General features: G+C 36.3%; 1 protein-coding gene across 6 annotated transcripts in view; it reads left to right on the top strand.

Annotated features, from left to right (window-relative positions):
• The window catches only part of LOC149065565 (uncharacterized), a 259,702-nt gene that overhangs the window by 146,321 nt on the left and 93,621 nt on the right, over positions 1 to 19,760 (top strand). For 5 of the 6 annotated variants that reach the window (XM_089253491.1, XM_089253490.1, XM_089253492.1 and 2 more), the window contains 2 exons: positions 3,125 to 4,969; positions 11,533 to 11,793. In XM_089253491.1, the coding sequence (XP_089109617.1) occupies positions 3,125 to 4,969; positions 11,533 to 11,793 (2,106 nt within the window). The remainder of the gene's footprint in view (positions 1 to 3,124; positions 4,970 to 11,532; positions 11,794 to 19,760) is intronic. The other variant, XM_089253493.1, reaches the window with a different exon arrangement.

Raw genomic sequence — 19,760 nt, 5'->3', positions numbered from 1 at the left:
GGTCTGCTATAAATTAACTTAAGAAGAATATACGATTAAAAAAATCAGTGTTTTTCGTCAGTATTACCTGATTCAGAGACCAGTCACTTCCAGAATCACTACTTTCTCTTTCAGGTAGATGTAGCAGAAAATCATGATTTTCATTGTCAGATTTTGCAATCACAAGTCGCCTCAGATTTATTGTCCAGAATATTCAGCACAGATAAAATAAGACTATTTCATTCCAATGCACCCTTCTAAGAGTCATTTCTACACTCTGAGAATCAACCTGTTTCCTAGAAAGCTTTCAAAGCAGATTGTGGCATGAAGAGTGTGTATATCAAATACTGCGAAATTATAGCTTCTTCAAAATTAAAAACCATTAAAATGACTGATCTGGCCATTCTAGTGTTAACAGTCCCGTGCTCCCTTAATCAGTCACTCTTAGGAGAGCCAAAATATGACTTTGTAAGTGGAGTTAGTCGTTAAATGGAGTAAGTCATATCAGTGCTAATTTGTCTCCCTATTGATGCATTCATACATAAAAAATGAAATTTTAGTTATTCAAATAAAGTTGTGTGATGAAAATTGATTACTAAAGTTTTTCTTAATTAACCCTTTGAAGGGCACAACATTGAAATATGTAAAATATGAAAAAATGTCATTCACGAGCTATTAGTTGATTGTTGACACCGTCCATGTACGGTGCCTTTCAACATATATATACGCTCCAAGGTTGAAATATTCTATCTGCTTCCATAGCTTAGATGGTAGAGCACTCGTCCGGCAAGCGAGAAACTGGGGTTCGAGTCCCCCGGGGGGGGGGGGGGGGGGCAGTGAGGAATTTTCTTCTTTGTAATCTTCATCTCCACAAATAACCAGTCTTGGTTAATAAATCTTGAATTGACAAGTGGAGAGGACATTTCTATATGGTTAATGTTTGTTTGTGTGTCTGTTGCGCTTTCCAGTCTCAATTCAAATTTTCTTAATAGAATCCATGGCCTCTTGTTTCAAAGGCATCTTTGCAAGCTGTAATTCTTTGTTTTGTGATCATATATGTTTTTACTTTCCTGAAGTGGTATATAGCTACAATATCCAGTACGTTTTTCTCAACACATATTTGAAGATTTTCATCAATCAGATATATTACTTCATCAAGCATATCTTTCCCACGATTTTGCAGATGTTCTAATAACACAGCAAGTGGGACCAAGTTGTCATCTTCACATTTATTGAAAAATTTCCAATCAACCAGCATGATAGAAGCGATTTCTAATGGTAATTTTAGAGACCCTGTTCCAACTTTTCTGCACATTGAGCATGGTATCAAGTATGGTCACATGAAATTTTTATTTCATTGATATCACTATCCTTCAGCAGCAATTTTTTGTAATGTGACTTGAAATTTTGGATAACTCCTTCATTGAATGGTTATTATAGATATGACATTTGGAGAACATAAATTAATCAATCACAATCCATCAACTTTTATGTGATTTGCACAATTATGAACAATAAGGACCATTTATTGGTTGTATGAAACTTATTTCAAAATAGTGTATGTAAGAGCGTATTTCTCTCAAAGAGCAGATGTAATTTTCAAAAGAGTGCTTTCACAAAAGTGACCTCTTATGCAGAGTGGGGTGATTCATTATCAGAAGTTAAGTAACATCAGAAACCCCCATAGAGAATTGGGATTTCTAAAAAGTGGCCGGATAAGCAGTGACACATTACGAAGATGAGACACTAACAAGGCTTGTATAAATTTTTTTGGTTAAACAACTAGCTAAAACAGTTTCATGATATTAATGTGTATGCATTGTTTATTATTTAATCTTTCTAAATAGTAATTGAGTAATAAATGTTATAAATTATTTAGTTAATTACTAAATGGCAGAGAGGCAGACATGAAAACAATGATAGGGCTGGAAGTTGCTGATCATCCCATGTGGGACTCAAGTGCATATGCAGAAGAGGGAGGGCACATTGCATTGTTTTTTCAGAAATTTTTTGGGGGGGGGGGCGCTCAGTCTCTTTACAAAATATATTGGGGGCTGAAATAACCTCAGCCCCTAGGTTCTGGCACCTATGCTAAATGGTATTAATGTACACTATATAGGATTTTATTTCCTAATGCTATATTATCAAAACCCCTAAGATCAGAAATTTAAAATGCTTTTTTAAATAAAATTATTGTATTGAAAGAAAATTCCTTGCAGTCTTAATAAATTTCTCTTATTTTCAAATACTTTTTTGAAGAAAGATTTCTTGCATGTTCCAATCCAAACCCTTTGTGCCCATTCCAAATGTTGATTATTCTTACATTCCTGCTTCAAGGCATAGTTACGGAGTATTATGTTACAATTATATACAATATGATTGCTATATATATTAAATAAATTTTGAAGTTAGCTATATCATTTGCTTACTTTTCACCATCAGGGAATTTTCATCTAATTTAACATAATAGGAAAGTTAAGTTCTGAACCACCATATTGTATGTTCAGATTCTTGAATGGTGTCTCTGATTCAGTTTAGAAGACTCGTTTCATGGATATCAATTTCAGGCTTTTTCAAGTGCACTGCCTTAATTTCTTCAAATGTAAACAAATTTGCCAATATTTTTTTGATGGGATTTTAGATAATATTCCATTTTTGGCAGTATTCTATGAAGGGGGGTGTCAAAAATATTAAAGTCAGTCAATTTTGTTCCCAGAAAATTTGTCTCATTGTCTAATGCAAGAAAATGGGCACTGGCTCATCATAACTTTAAGTATTAGTTCCGAGACTTCAAGAAATCATTGACAAATAAAAGTCTGGAAAATTATTTTATCCAACTAATTACTATTTTAGCTGATATTTTTCACTCCTAGCTCAGATTACTAGCAGGTCAAGATGCTCGTAACCATAAAAACTACTGAATTGTGTTTCTGCAAGTGTCCTGCATGTATTAGCTTCTGATATTTTCGAGTTAACACAAGAAACTACTATTTGTGAAGGTGTTGACCCTCATCCAGTATTGTCTTCAGATACTTTGTATTTTTTAATGTTTGTGTAATATACATATATGTAACATCGGATGAAATCAGTTAATTCCATAATATGTAGCTTGTTTCTAAATGCTGATTTCATTGAACTGTTGCAGGATCCACAGGATGGGACATCATCTGAATCAGCAGTTGAAAGTCCTCAAATTACAAGGTGTTTACAAAGTAATTTATCAAATCATGTCACGTCTGTGGAACAAGTGATTGAGCCATCTGATCAAATGGGTTATAATTACCCAGCTGATAGTCAGGGGCTTGTTGTCCAAAATGCCCCATGTTCTGGAGGAATAGGCTTGGGAACCAGTGGAGCTGTCATTGTGTGTTCACCTTCATCAAGTCACACAACATGTCAGCATGCCTCATCAAGTAGAGCAACTGTACATCACATGCCTGCATCAACTTCTGCACCTGTTCATCAGCATTCTCCTGTGCCACCCCGTCCACACACACCCTTGTCTCATGGTATTCGTTCACCTAGCCAAAATCCCCCTTCTGTTCACAGTATGCCTCCACCATCACCAGTTCAACAAACAAGGTCACCATTGGCTTCACACACACCTTCCCCATCGCCAGCTTGGTCTCCTGCTCCTCCGGTGTTGTCACCTGCAACAAGTAGAGCACAATCTACAATGCCTTCAGTTGCATTTCAGCAGTCTCAAAATCAGATGCTACAAACGACAGCGAATGTTACACAAATTGTTACTGCACTGTCGCAGCAAACTCAAAAATTAACTGTTCAACAGCAGCAACAGCCTTTGCTAATACATCCCCAGACATCTCCTATTCACTCTCCCCAGCAGCAGCCATCTCGGTTATCAATGTCATCACCAGTTGTGACTACTGCATCAGTCCCTGTAACACCTCCAATGGTTCAAATAATACAAGCGCCGCAAACTAATGTGCCACTCTCTAGCAGAACGTCTCATAGTGCAGTTCGGCCTATCCAGCCAAAACTACCACAGCAGATACTACCAAAGCCAGCTAGTACTGCTGCAAACCAGTTTGTTGCACCAGTTGTAAAGCAGACCAATAGTACACCAGTGACTGCTAGCCAGCGAAGTGTTAATGTTCCATTGCAAAGTGGAACCAGTCAATTAGTGATTGGACAGGGACAGCCTGGAGTGTTTTCAGGTCCTCAAAGCACTTTTGTACTTAATTCAATTATCCCCGGTGTGGGACAAAGTCCTATTCTGATACAAGGTAATTTAAGCAATCTGGCTAATCTGCCAGGATTACAACTAACCTTGCGTCCACCTGTAAGTGCAACATCAAGCCAAACATTATCTTCTTCGGGAGCTCAAAACAACCCTACATTAATTGCTGCATTACAAAGTCCAAACCAACCAGCTCAAGCTTTATTTACTCAGACAAAATCTCCAATACACGGACAACAAACAATAGTTATTCCAAATAATATTGCACCAACAGGTATTGCCACACAGAATTTGAGCTTGACGTCTGCTGCCATTCGAAATAATACTATAGTCCCATCAGCCTCTCAGGGCCAAGGATTTTTAACCAGATCAAACATCATATTATCTCAACGAGTTGTTGGTCCTAACCAAGGACTTCAACTTCAGCAAATTCAAACTCCACAAGGGCCTATATTGGCCCTTGCTCCTGGAACTATTTCCCTTCCTCAGTTATCAACAGCCGCCTTACAAAATCCCACTTTGGGAAATCCACAGCTTACTCCCAGTGCAGTGCCAGTACATGGAGTGGTAACACCTGGACAAGGTGTTATCTCACTGCAGTCTCATCCGCAACATGCTTTGCAACAGCATAATACTCATCAGCAGCAGTCACTTTTCAGTGCGACTGTTCCCTTGACAAGTCATATGGAGCAATCGTCCCAAGCAGTAGTACATCTTCCTCAAGCTGTTCCTACTCAGCATATTACTGCATCAATCACTGCAAGCCAGTCATCCACAGTTCATTTGCAGGTAATATACAAAATACTTGTTTTTCTTTTTTTAACCAAGTTTAATTTGTTGAATAATTATCAGTTTCTTTTATTGTAGCTTAATTAATGGATATATTTTCTCCACTTTAGTAAAAAATTCAATCGGTTCAGACCCTACACTCACATTTACTTGTGGCACAGAACCTTACTTGTGCAGAGTGATAAAACAACATGCTTCTGCATACAATAAAGCATGGACGGAGATGCATGGGGGGGGGGGGGAAGAAGAATTGCCACTCCCAACATTGAATGTTTACTGGTGACCCAATGTATGTTTTTTTTGTAATCATTATCCTGTCCCCCCCCACCCCAGATCTATGTCTATCTCTGCTTATGCAATAAAGCAGTTCTCAAACTGTTCACAGCTGATTTTTGGGGCACCACAGTGAGTTGTCCTTATCTGTGTCTATTCAATAACTTGAAGTGGTAATGAATAGGCACAGCGGTAATGAATATAAAACCACTGCCACAATGGGCAAAATGCCCAACGAGGTGGCTGAGAAAAAGATGCCCACAACAAATATGGATGTCATACACTTCAAAAACACAGCAACCAAATTAAAAATGCAATTACAAGCAATATATATAAACATGATAAAAATATTATACAATGCCCATAAAGAATACTTATGATTGTCTTATTCCAAGTATGGATAGCTTCTCGATTTATCCCAACATGCTACGATATGTACCATACCATTATCTACCATATTATGAAAAAGTAATTCAGTAATATCATGATAAATAATTAGCATCAAATTATTGGTTATGTTATATTTTAGTTCTAATTGAAGACAAAAAAAAATTGTTTTTCAAACAGTTATTACGTAACATTATCTAACCTCTGTAGAAGTGTTCAATTTTTACCACCGATCTATATGTTGTGTTGCACATCAGAATTCTAACTATGTACACGCTAGTTATATCCCAGAAATATATAATTTAAAGCCAAATGGGATGCAATCAATCGCCACATAAGCAGGCCATAGCCAACCACATTACCTCCCCACATGTACTTCAGAAATGCTGCTGATGTGCTAAAGCTCATCAAATACCCATAGTTTTGGGAAATGACTCATAAAAAATTTTGTTCACATGTCCCGTGGGGATGTATACTTTTTGAGTATTAAGAAAAAAGTACGGAGGGGAAAACTCCTCTGTACCCACTTTTTCCCCTCTTCATCACAGTACATCAGCATTTGACACAAACTGCAAAATGCAGCAGGCAACCACAAGATGCCTGAAGACCATGCAAGTACATTGGTAAATTTTAAGAAGCACGTTAGTCTATTGTGAGAAATTTTATTACTTTTTTCACGCTCTGAATTTTGTATGTTCTGTCTATCATCCCCTTAAAATATATATCCCAATGGGCTATCACAAATAGGTTGAGATATCAAGTTACATTCCTGAATGAGCAGCTGTTATACAGAATTTTCCAATTTCTGAGGGTTTTTTTTATCCTGTGGATTATGATTATCGGAAATTACAGCACTTTCATATCTACCCACCTATGTTAGAGACAGTGTATTTATATAGCAAATTTGCTTTGTTACCACAAGATTGCATATATACCTTTTTGAAGAATCATAGAATTGGATCTCGCGTTTCAATTGCAGAAAGAAATTCAGAGATCGCATTAGAGGAAAAAGAACCAAGTCTATAAAAACTTGATCATAAATATCCAGTTTTGTCATCTAGCCACCATGTGATTGCGAGTTTCAGATCACAAAAATCTGTGTGCAGAGGTGGCCCCTCGGATATTTGGCCACATGGGGTGCCGCTTTAGGAGGGAAGCCAAATCAAACACGAAAGGTAAAAAAAAATATCAACTTTTTATGAACTGCTGGGATAGGAAAAAATTGGGATGGGGTAGGCAGGTGAGCCACCAAAACTGGGCTCTGGTAGAGATTTGTTTCCAGCTTCACCTGCCATGACGATCAGCAGACCTATAACACAAATATACATTAAATTGCAAATTCACACATTTGCGATTTGAGAATGAGTAGCAACCACCTACTGAACACAAGACACAATGCTGGACACACAAGCACACTGTTAGGTTTCACAAACACAAATCTGACATGGCTCCAATATTTATGTGTGAAATATGTGGCAGTTAATGAGGAGGGGGTAGACCTTAAATGTGGACCATCAGGGAGGGAAAAGAAAATATTCCAGCTGTAAATAGCTCAAAAAGAATTTATATAAATCAGAAGATGATCATCAGTATCATTTGCTTTAAATTTAATCAAAAGATGTTATTGAAAGAGCTAAGGTTTACTGTGTAAAATGGAAAATCAATCAGAAGAGAATTTGTAGACTGATTTATTAGTAAATATATAATGTGCCTAACTTAACTGGATCCAGGACAAAGTTAAATTGGAATGGAGTGACATCTCTGTACCTGTTTATGGTTAGTCTTCTAAGAAATTTTTCCTCGTTCCCCACTTACTGATTCTTCATTGTCTGTGTTATGGATGTTATTTGTGCGCAAACAAATAAAAACAAATGATATAAACAAAAAAAGCAAAAATATTTCATGCATTTTGATTTTTTGGGGGGAGGGGTCAAATAGTTAAATTCTTTATGTATGATTGGTTTATATTTTAAAGGGAAGGATTTTCTCTGCTATACAATAGGCGACTATTTTACCCCTGTTTATGGGACTTCCCCTGCTCACTGTTTTTGTGAAAATGATCTAGTTTTCTAGAATAACCAACTTAAATATTTTCTGAGTTGCCAACTGCTGTGGTTTGTGTGATGTCTACTGTTGAACTTGTTGATAAATGCAAATAAATCTAAGGAGGATCCTAAATCTGTTGGAAAAACTTTTTTTTAGTTTCCGATTTTTTTTTCTTGCGATTTTTTTTTCTTGCACGGAAAGGTTTGGGCACACAAAATAAGATAAAAGCCCTGCTGCTTTTACCCTAAGAATTCCAAAACAAAAGAAAAAAAAAAGTGGTGTCACCTGATAGCTGTTTTGGGTTGATAGAGGAAAGGAAAAGATTTCCAGTTGACCTTGATTCATGCATACTTGTTCAAGTTTTATACAGCTGTTTTTCTTTCCTTGTGGGATGGGTTTGAAGTGGGGGGGGGGAAGGTTAATGTACAGTACAAAAGTCTCTGGTTGCTCCTGAAGTCTTCTAGTGGCATGGGTGCAAGTGTCTTTGCCAAAAACAGTGTAATTTATTGCCAAAACAGCTACTTGAAATATTTAACTCTTCTATGGGAAAGGTGTTTTCAGGGAACAATTTGCCCTCATAATGGTCTACATGAAAGTACTCCTGTGGTTCTTGAGGGGTGGGGTAATAAATACATACATGGGCTTTCACTTTTTCTCCACCCATGTACCAAGATGCAGCTGAGCCACTGTTCAAGATCCACAAGATCTGGTGTGTCTCTGTGCTGAGGGAACTGATTGTTTGTGGGGGGGAAATAAATATGTTAGTCTGACTTTTGCTCTTTTTTAATCCTCCACCCACATAGCAACAAGGTGGTGCTGTACAGCTACTACAAGATCCCAAAGGAGGAGAGATGCAAGTCCCTCTGATTTACTGATGCCTTGATGCTCTGTAGGTTATTTCCTAGCTTCTTTCCTATATATCATTCCCTTCACATTGAAAAGAAGCTCAGCAAATCCCTCGAAAGTAACCAGTAGTGCACTAAGAGGTGAGGGAAATGTTGTGCCCTCAGGACATCATGCTATGGGGCATCAGCATCCATAGTGTTGAGGAGGTAAAGGCAGTAAAAGATACTTCTATAGAACCTCTCCTGACACAAAAATGATATGTTCCATTAAAAGTGTGTTAATAGAAAAACTGAACATGGAAACATGTTATCAGAAAACTGTTAAGTGAATTTGAATTTCAGATTTATAAAAGTGCTTGTTAGAGTTTCATCAGTGCTGATAAACTTGGATTTTTCCATTCAACTCAAAATTTGTACATATTTTCTCACTTATTTTATTTATTTCATATGGATTCAATAACACAAAACTGCAAATCAACTGGATCTTGATCAACTATTTTTTTTAGGTAAGTTACAAAAGTGAATCTAAGTTCTACGTGTTCCTATTTTGTTTTCTGAGATTTCATGAATTGGATTTAGCAAATGAATGAACTTGATCACTACGAAAACTGTTAAAACTATTAACACTAAGAAAAATTGAAACCAGATTGTATTACTGAGCTTATTGTTAATTAATTCAATGAATGTTCTTGAAGTTTTCGGCAGACATCGAATGCAGAAGATTCAATGACAAAAAAAGGGAACGGTCAACAATTATACAAGGGAAAAAGCTAAATTTGAAACAGTTGGTATGTGCAAAAATTAAGTTTAATTTTTAGGGGATGGTTTAGGAAAGTGAGTGCAAGTTTCTAGTAAAACTATATATATAGAAAATCAATATTATTTAGGCTGTTGAAAACTTTAACCGGCACAGCAGAAATCACTTGACCTCCTTCAAAATGCCATATTTTTTTTAACTGGAAAAGGCTTTTTCCCCCAATGCTTTTAAAGGAGGCGATATCTCGTCAATGCTCCCTCCTCTTAAAGTGTTGAAGAAAAAAGTTGAGAAATGAATGCAAGAATAAGTTATTCGACACTGAGTTAAAATATTTGAAATCAGCGATGAAAGAAGAGAAAGACCAGCAGTAATGTTATTGGAAAATTTGAGTTTATTAATATTGCTGGAAGTAAGGAGATTCCAAATTTCATAAAGTATAGGTTCGGTAACAGTTGTCTGATGTCTAGAGTGAATGATTTTGGTGCAGACAGAAAAGTTTGTGAAGGCATTTCTGCATAATGTTGTCTGCATAGATGGAAGTTGACATAGATCATGATACTAAGATATTTAAAATGGGAAACAATTATTTTTTGAGAGTTCACTCTAGGAATTATCTTTTTGATGCATTTTTTTTCAAATTATTACATTATACTGTGAAACTAATATGGTGGCCACCTCTATTCCATGGCCAATTTCCCTTTGCAGTTTTTCTCGGAATGGCGATAGGTTCCATACACATAATATAAAACCACCCCATTTAGCAGCTGCCTCTGCATGCAGTCGGCAGCCAACCTGTCTACAACCTCTTCTTTATAAGTAAATAAGAGTTGGGGAAAAAGGTTTTTGTGCTTTTTTAAAAAAAGGAATTGAGCTTATACCTCTTTTATAATCTTATATTCTTTATAGTCGCTGTGGTGGTCGAGTGGTTATAGTGACGGACTCGCGATGCGAGGATCCGGGTTCGAACTCCACAGTGGTGGTCGACTGAAGTTGGTTTTCTGTGGTTCCCAACTTCAAGGTGCAAATGCGAGCCGATCTCCCCGTTAAAAAGTCTCGCCACAGAAAGCAACAGTCCTACAACGATAAATCATTCAATCATAACACTTCACTCATAGTTGGAAAAAATCTTGTGGCAGATGGCAGCACTACACATAACAAGCATTACAGAGAAACAAAAAACTTCACATCAGGTTTCACTACACGTACACGCACATTCCCGCATGTACCGATTCATTGGGGGTTCTGCGGGAGGGGGTGTGTGGTGTAGCAGTGGTAGGTAGGGCCTCCAAAAAATGGCTCGGGATCCATGATGTTCTTAAGTCAGCCACCTCGTTGGGCAGTTTGCCTGTTGTGGCATTGTATTTGTATTTGTACATCAGCATGAATACCTTTTCTGATCAGTTGGATTTTCTATTCATGTGAGACACTATCAGGTTGGAAGCATTTGTAAATAGGATGACAAAGGCTAATGCTATGGTTGATCCTGGCTGAATGATGAATGAACACCAGAACTTTGCCACTGGACTTATCTTGTTGCTTAGATCTCTTTTAGTCCAGCTTCATGGCAGAGTCTGGAACACTATTTTGAATCAAAAATATATACACAAAATTTTTACAATATATTTTCCTCGGACAATTGGGTACTGTCATGATTCACCAATTTTGTATTGATAACAGATGAGATGGGGTTGAGAGTTGTTGGAGAAAAGAAGATTGATCCTGGCTGATATGAGAGTAAAAATTTGTCCCTGGGAGACGTGGTTAACAAGACAAAATAACCTGATATTTACTGAAAGTAAAAGATGTGAAAGTTTTGGTTTTTTGGAAACTTTTTGCACTTTTAGAACGCAGAGATACAGTGGAACAACAGTAAGACAGTAAAAGAATTTGAGGAAAGAGCAAGTTCAGTACTCGCTGTAAGGAAAGAAAAGATCTCTGATAATATAGATTAAAGAATTGATTGAATGATCTGTTATTTCGAGATCTGCATAATGTCTATGTATCTGTTTTTTGGGCGTAGTAAATAAATTGAGCCTGATTTTTTTTTATTTTTTTTTTTGGCATTGATAACCATTATTTTGACACACCCCCTGAAATATTTTTTCTCGTCCTGAAAAAGTTTTTTGCTATTTCTGAACATTTTTCCTTTTGGCACTTAGTGTTTACCACTTTTACCTTTGAATTACAATTCACTTCTCATTCCTGAACACAAAGCTTCAATTATGAGTAATGTCATAATTTCTCTATGTTTTCAGCAGCAACAGTCTCCACCAAAAAATCCATCTCCAAAACCTAGTTCGCCACCTAAATCATCCAAAGTTCCAAGTGTGAATCTAGAAGAACTGTTGAAAGAGCATGGCATTGTTCCAGAAAATACCCCTCCACCATCACCAGATTCTCAGTCTCCTCAATCTGAAGAACCAGTTCCTACTCAAATACACACAAGTAGTTCAATTGTACAGTCTCCTCAAATTATAGCTGCTCTTCAGTCACAGCATCATGTAGTTTTAGAGCAGGTAATTTTTGTCTTTTTTTTTATCTGCTTAGAATGTATAATTAATTGTTACTTGGATCACACCTAGTTTGCTCATTCTTTTTGTTGTGCAAACAATATTTAGAGAAAACTGGTGGGGGAGCAGAATATTTAGGTACAATGTATTTCATTTAAATCTGTTTTTCAGCCTGTAATCTCATGGTCCATGAGTACTTTAAGGGAGATCCACAGGATAGTCAATCTTCATTAACTGTCATCATCAACTGTCTTGTAGTGCAAGGGTCGTCCAGAAAGTAATACCAATTTCATAATTAAAAATCAACAAACAAGGATTTTTTGAAAAATATTATTTAATGACAACATATCCTTTACATCTCAGTGCTTACCTTGCATAATTTAATTCCAAATATCTGGGCTGTGAGAGATTCATTTGTGATTCTCTTTCCCTTTTCCCATTCTGATTTCATATCCAATGAATATTTTTGTCATGTGTATGACCAACTTTGCCACTTACAAAATAAATTAGCATTGTCTTCTAAAATTTGATAATCACTGCTCTAACCTCTTAATGTACCTCAACCCTGAGTGAATGGAAGAAATACGTTTGAGCTGGCTCTTCTGTCTTTCAATGCTTTTTGTTGGTTACTTTATAAACAGGAATTTGTTATTTTTTCTCGTACTTCAACATCTTTTTTATTTTTTCCTTCGTTGTGGTTTGGCTAGTAAAATAATTGGTGTTGCATTCACAAGGAAAAGGTGGCTGGGAGAGGAAGAAAAGAACAGTCAACCTGTTCCTCTTATTTTTCCCCCCTCCATTTCCCATATGTTAACAGTAACATCAGTTTTTGAGTTTTATTTCAGGTACTTCAACTATAAACTATCAAAATTTGTTGCCAGAAGCTTCTATGTAAAAGGGTCATTACTCTTCCACATAGTCACAATGTTAATTAAAAAACATATCATATGGTGTTTTTGCATACCAACCTAGTGTTCCTCCAACACCAGTTCTTTGTTCATGATTTCATTAAATGTCTGTTTCTTCAATTGTTTTTAATAAAACTTTTGTTGGCCAGTTTTTCCAGACATCATTGTGGAGCAATGTGTCTGCTTTTATAGGAGTGCAATCATAGGCATAAAGTTATTCAAAATGGGGGGAGCTCAGGCTTACACACACACAATATAATGGAACCTTGTTTATATGATGTGTCATATATATAAATTTAGTTAAACTGTGTGGGTTTTTTGAGCATTCTGAAATGATAAAGAGGAGCTTTGGACAGTTCTTGGTTGATTGAGGAATAAGTCGGGTTGTTAGAAGCAATACTTATAAAAGCAACATCCAGGTTTTTGTTCTTGAATTTGTTAATTTTAAAGAGTATTAGGTTGAGGGCATCATCTATAGAATTGCCTGACCTAAAACCAAATTGAAGGTTAGAGTTATAGTTTTGGGATTCTAAGTGGAAGTTGATTCTTTGAGTCAAAAGTTTTTGTAGACATTTACCTCCTACCGGCAAAAGAGAGTTATTAAGTGATACGAGTCGATTACGTCTGGGTTTTTATCTGATTTTTGAAAGAGTATTACTTGCCCTATCTTAAAGATGTTGGGGAATGTTTCTAGTTCGAGGCATTTGTTGTAAAGCGTATGGAAAAGAGTTGAGCACTGTTTGTGTGTGTGTGTGTGTGTACATGTTTGATTATCGGGCCGTCAATAATATCAGGGCTGGGGGCTTTGTTCATGGGGATAAGTTTTATAACTCTATCCACCTCAGCCAAACTGAACGTAGGGTCATTGTTCGACGATGTCGTGGTATCTGTGTTCTGTGCAGAGGACGTGTTTGGTGGTGCGGGGAAGAGTTTTTCCAAAATTATATTACCGAAATCTCTTTGGGTTCCTTGTGCATCTTCTCCAAGAAGTTTGAAAAGCTGGGAGGGGATGACTGCTTTTGGATTTCACTGCATTATATTGTTTACCATAAGGATTAGAAGCTTTGTTACAGAATCTCTGAAGGTTTCTCTTTTTGATTTATTAATTAGTTAATAAAATATTTCTCTTTCACGTTTAAAAATTAAAGGCTTGGGTTTTTCATCTGGGGAAGATTTTTGTGTTCTAAGCTGTAGGGTGTTCAGTTTATTTTGCACTGTATTTACTTGGTGGATCCACCAGGAGGTTTTGATATTGAGTTTGGATGTTTTCTTTTTGAGGGATTTATGGCAAACCTGAAAAATTAAGTTATCCAACACTTCAGTTTAAGAAAAACTTTAATTTTCCAGGACAGTGCAGGAGATGGATAGCATTAAAACAACATTTGATCTTGACTTACATCGGACCTTGTAATTTACATATTTTGCACTGTGGTTTTGGAAGTGGTCTCGAAATAGTGTCATTCTTAAAAAACTTGCATTTCTTCATAATTTACTGTGTGCATTGTCAACGATAGCAGACAGACTGGACTGTGGAAGAATCCAAAAAAGAATGTAATTTATATTGTGAAGAGAGACAAAAGAATTATCTGTGGTTGCTAGTACCTTGTTTTTGTCAAATTATTTTTGTAATCGGGTCATTTTTGTCATTTTGCTTTGGCTTGAGTCAATCTTAGAGAATGCTGAAATAGTGCTATACATAAATGAATAAAAAAAATTTAAAAAAATTCCCAATTTTTTTTATTGTGCTGTGATAATGTTGTCTAGGGGGGGGGGGGTAACCTCCCCATCCCCCTACTTTTTATAATTTTTGAGTGGGAGCCCTGCATGTACACACAGTATGTATTATTCATGATTGATTTTTACAGGGCAATTTCTTGAAATTATCCTTTGCTGCTTAAAAACTTGTTCTTCAGCTGTAGAAAGTTGCTGAGTGTTGAATCGTCTATTACATTTTCAAAACAATTGGAGAGAAAATTTTGTTTGACTTTTTCCCTTCTGCTATCTTTGTCTAATTCTAGTTGGTAAAAAAATATAGGAGAAAAAACAGATATAAGAGTGAGGACAGTGTTGAAATATCGCACCAGCATTGCACCTAGAAGAAAAGAGAAAAAAGTTTTACTGTTACAGCTCAAAATTGCTCACATAAGAAGTGTTAGGAATTTTGATAAGTTTGAATGGAAATTAATGTTATAATACAAACTTGAATTAAATATAAATATAATTATATATAAAATAATTATATATTAAATATAAATATTTTTTTTTTTTTTTTTTTTTTTTTTTTTTTTTTTGGATTTTCTTAATATGAAGGGTAGTATGAGCTTGTCAGTTTATGCAATTCTTTCCTTTATTCCCATTGGTTTTAAATTCACGTATCTAAGCAAGTAGTTCTCAAACTTATGTCACCTGCGGCTCCCTTGCCCAATTCATGGTTTACCTGTAGTTTTCCAGAATAGGTTGGTAGATATTTTCCCATATGAAAAAACCGCTCCAAAGCATAAATGCACACAAAATTATGTCTCCAGTCACTGCAATGTCCCTGACAAAAGTTGGCAATGAGCCTAGGAGCTGCAGTGCACTCTTTGAGAAACACTGATCTAAGCGAATATTGCACTTGAAACATGAAAGTTTCATACAAATGCATGGCCACAACAGGCAAAATGTCCAACCAGTTCACTGAGAAAATGAACCCCATAACAAATATGGATGTCGCATATTTCTAAAATACAAGGCGCGGTAGCCTGGTCGATAAGATGCTCGCCTAAAGTACCAAAGGATGTTTAGAGGTGTCGCGAGTTCAATACCTGGTTCGTCCTTCTCAGAAAACTTTCCTGACACAGCGGTACAACAAAAAACGGGGACTTGACCGCAGCAAAAAAATTGCTACCGCAGGGAGTCCCCCATCAAGAGATTAGCGCACCAACCTCTCGATGAGTGTAAAAAACTAGCCTGCTGTTCGGAATCGGCAATAAATTGTAGGTCCCGGTCTAATTAGCCCTCATGTGCAGAAAATGACTGTGGTGCGACAAAAAATGATCAATGATCTAAAATACAGCAACCAACTCTTAATTAGATACAATGATAAAAACAATATGTACATGATGAAATATACAATGCCATTAAAAATATTTATGGTTGTGGCTCGAGTGTAAGATTGCTGCAGAGTTCGGATTAGAACCCTGATTGGTCGTGGATTGTCCCTATATACTTCACGCCATGCCTCTACCAATCACCCCATCATAGCAGTGTTGGGTTCAGGAGAGATAGGGCAATAACTTTTTAATAATTGGGTACATAATTTTAGTAAATTATAATTTATGTACCCAAGTTGAGTTTATGAATGCTGTATTACCAGTTAGTCTGTTTCAATACAGTCAACGGTGCTTAATGTGATTGCATTGGGATTCAGATTTTTGATAACAATAACTGATTAACAACTATATCTGGAGGAAGTCCTGGTTGCAAGTATGAGTACGATGACCATATGTCCCGTTTAAAACCGGATACTCAATTTTTCCCTTTTCATGCATTTAAGCAGTTGTCTTTTTTATTTAATGGATTAGCCTGGCTTTATCATATCGACGAATATCAATAAACTAGTGTATGTCTACAATCTAACATTTGAATATGTTTCATCAAACCAGTTAGGAATAAATTTGTCACCATGAGTTTCATTATCAGCCTTAGTGATATTTCCTCAGCTTTGAAACTGGACTAAACAATAAACACATGAAAACGAGAACTTTTGAAAGAAAAGAAAATAAACAATTAATGCTATATAATTAAACATCAACATCTAAATGCTGCATAATATTCATAATAGTAGCACTTCATAATTTAATCACATTCCACATATGTATGTATTTATGAAGAAAAGGAACAAAAAAAACTTATCCAGCTTTTTTTGTCTTTGTGAACTGTGCAGCTGCATTTTGTTGACTCATTTTTGGTGATTTAGCATATTTTTTCCAAAATGGTTTCTTTTTCTCTTTTTTTTGGCTAAGATTATGTCCCTTTTACCAGAACAGTATTCATGGCCTGATAAGGGAGTACTGAAATGCTTTTCAACAGGGGGTGTGCACTCTCTTATCTGTTACATAGCCTGCAAGCTATTAAAGATAATTTGGGGGGCGGAAGTGGGGTTCAACCTCAGCTTAAAAAAAAAAACCCGGGGGGGGGGGGGGGACTTCCAACAGAAAAATATATGTAACATAAACCAAAATCCTGATAACTATGAAGAAATTTTTTCCCATGTTATGGTATTGGTCTGTTCTGTTCCTTGCGAAAGTAATAACAATACCCAAATCAGGGTTTAAGCTACGGTTGCGTCTTTCGCAAATGCAAAAGAAAATCGTAGAATACCAAAAAAATAGTAGCCACTTTCGTAAAAATGCATACAGGAGGTACGCAATGAGTAGACATCCAACCATCAATCATTACATTAGCATTGTAGCATTTTGCTAAAGCTTTTCCCTTATTTTTGCTTTTTTGCGAAAGGAATTTTTTGTCCAGCTTAAACCCTGACCCAAATGATAACATTAGCAGTGATTTTAATAAACTGTATCAACTCTATATTATGCAACCCTGGAGGGATGGTGTGATCCCTTGGGTAAATATTAGTGTTATATATGTTTGTATCTGTGTTATCTATATTGTGTTAGTTGAATTTCAAATTTCAATGGGTTGTTTTAGGACAGGGCGGCCAAATAATTTTTTTTTCATTTTATTCTAATAACTATACAATTCCTTGCAACATGTATGATATATCTGAGAATATCTAGTTATTTGGACAACATTTATTTTTCCAGTTGGAATTATGCTTCTAAAATCAATGGTTTGAGAGTTACTTCAGGATAAGGCGACTTTCTCTTCTATGCATCTAGTATAATTTTCAACGCATTACATCCTCAGAGTTGCCAACTGTTACAGATTGTCCATAGTTTCTATGGACGTCTGCACTCCACTACAAAACTATGGAACATACTCTCAATACTATGGAAATCATTTGTTTTTCAAATATATACAGGGTGTTTCAAAAAGAATCATCCAATTAAAAAAAATCGTAACTATTCAGCTTTTAGCCCATTTTGATCGAATAACTTATAGGTAGAAAGAAGGAAATCTCATTTTACGCAGTTGCCAACATGTAGCACTAACGCTCTTCCGCCACTTCAGTGTTTGTCAAGATGGCAACTGCACAACAGAAATCGTTTTGTGTTCTAAGCTTCGTAAAGTGTGAGTCTGTAACAACTGTTCATCAACAATATCGGTATTCTGGTGTTAAACTTTCTACTGCTCAGAGCATTAGGCGATGGTATAAGCAATTCCGAGACACAGGTTGTCTGTGTAAAGGGAAATCCCCTGGCTGTCCCTGCAGGACAGACAAAAATGTGGAGGGCATCTGACAGAGTTTAGCACGTGTAAGTTCACAGAAATCCACTCGCAGTGGATGCAAACATGCTCTCAAAAGTTTGGAAGACAAATTTGATTACCATCTAGACATATGCTGTGCATCCCAAGGTGGACATATTGAGCACCTTTAATTTAGTTTGTAAGAAAACTTTATGATTAACCATGTAATATAAAATTAATCTTAACTGTCTATGTTCAATATTTTTTGTAATATACGCATTTCAAATTTTCTAATTATAGGCGATTCTTTTTGAAACACCATGTACATTTTTTTATTTAAAAAAAAAAAAATTCTAGTCTTTGAGTTTCCTGTAGTATTTTACTAATTTTTATTTTTTTAAATCACGTCCATCTGTACAATCATAATAAATTTGTATATGCATGCGACAGGTGTTGGAAGACAAACTCGGACAATAAAATTGTTGGTGATCAAATTGACGTATTGTTCACCATGAATAAGAGTGTTGCGACAGAATATTTGGGCCGAATTGAAATGAATACTGTGACTAGCTCATGAGACCAACACTAGAGCATGACAATGAGCAATCGAATATTGGAACTTCTAAATCAGAAAATCTGAAAGTATAAGGAATGTGTGAATTCTGTCCTCTGAAAGGGCCCCCGTCATTATTTAAGCACTGGTCCTCACGTTTGGTAAAGGCAGTTCTGGATCCACAACAACTGGTTTCAGGGTCCAGCATGGGTGGAGATATGGGGGGGGGGTAAAGTGATACAGTGTCAAAAGTGGAGTCCACTAACCTAACGTATATATGGGAATTGACATCATCGTGCCCTATCTCCACCTACGGGGTCCAGATCAACAGAGAATTTAAACGAGTGGAGACAAATTGTTTACTTTGTTTTTTTCCTCATGACATGCCACCAAAGTACAGGAAGCTATAACTTCAGTGAAAGGAAATGACAGAAAAACAACATAGAATGGCAACCTTATGATGGTTTCTGATGTTACAAGCAACATTTCCCCCCAATTTTTTATTTTTTTTATAGTAGAAATTCTACTATGGACATCTGTGTGATCTAAACTTTTGTCCACTAATGGGAAGTGTCTGTAGATTGTACTTTAGTATATGTTCTATGTTTATTTAATAATCCAGTTGATTAGAAATAATTGAATTACATGACATACACAAATATACAATAATGACAGAAACATGGAAAACACAGATGCTATCATAACAATGACATGGCACAAACTGACTAAACGTCCAATTACGGTGATACAATATGACATGGTAGCGCCATCTGCCCAACATACATGCAATCACATATATAACATCTCCCTTTCTTAGCATTGCAAATGTCACATTCATAATCCAAGTCAGTCTGGAGGTTTTCTTTTCGTGTAGACCTACAAGAGAACAGGATGGGCAAGTAGCTTCAGCTCGACACCCAATGACATAACATCAGTCTCATCTGTCTTGTCCCCAGCTGTGTGGTCAATCCTCTGCTCCAGGTCAGCTGTCAATACCAATTTGAGAACCTGAAAAACAAAACTGATCATTATTACTAAGAGTAGCAATTGACTGTTCTCCTGAAGTGACAAGAAAAGGCACATCTGTAATATTCTCTCATTCATCACACTTGTTCTTACAGCTTCTTCACATTTGAGGATTTGGTCAACACATGGCGTTT

Source organism: Pholcus phalangioides, unplaced genomic scaffold (assembly GCF_987345545.1).
Source record: "Pholcus phalangioides strain wild (caught in Gottingen) unplaced genomic scaffold, Ppha-v1.0 ptg000039l_1, whole genome shotgun sequence".
NCBI lineage: Eukaryota > Metazoa > Arthropoda > Arachnida > Araneae > Pholcidae > Pholcus > Pholcus phalangioides.
The sequence above is the reverse complement of the archived record's forward strand: the minus strand, read 5'-3'. Positions and strand labels throughout refer to the sequence as shown.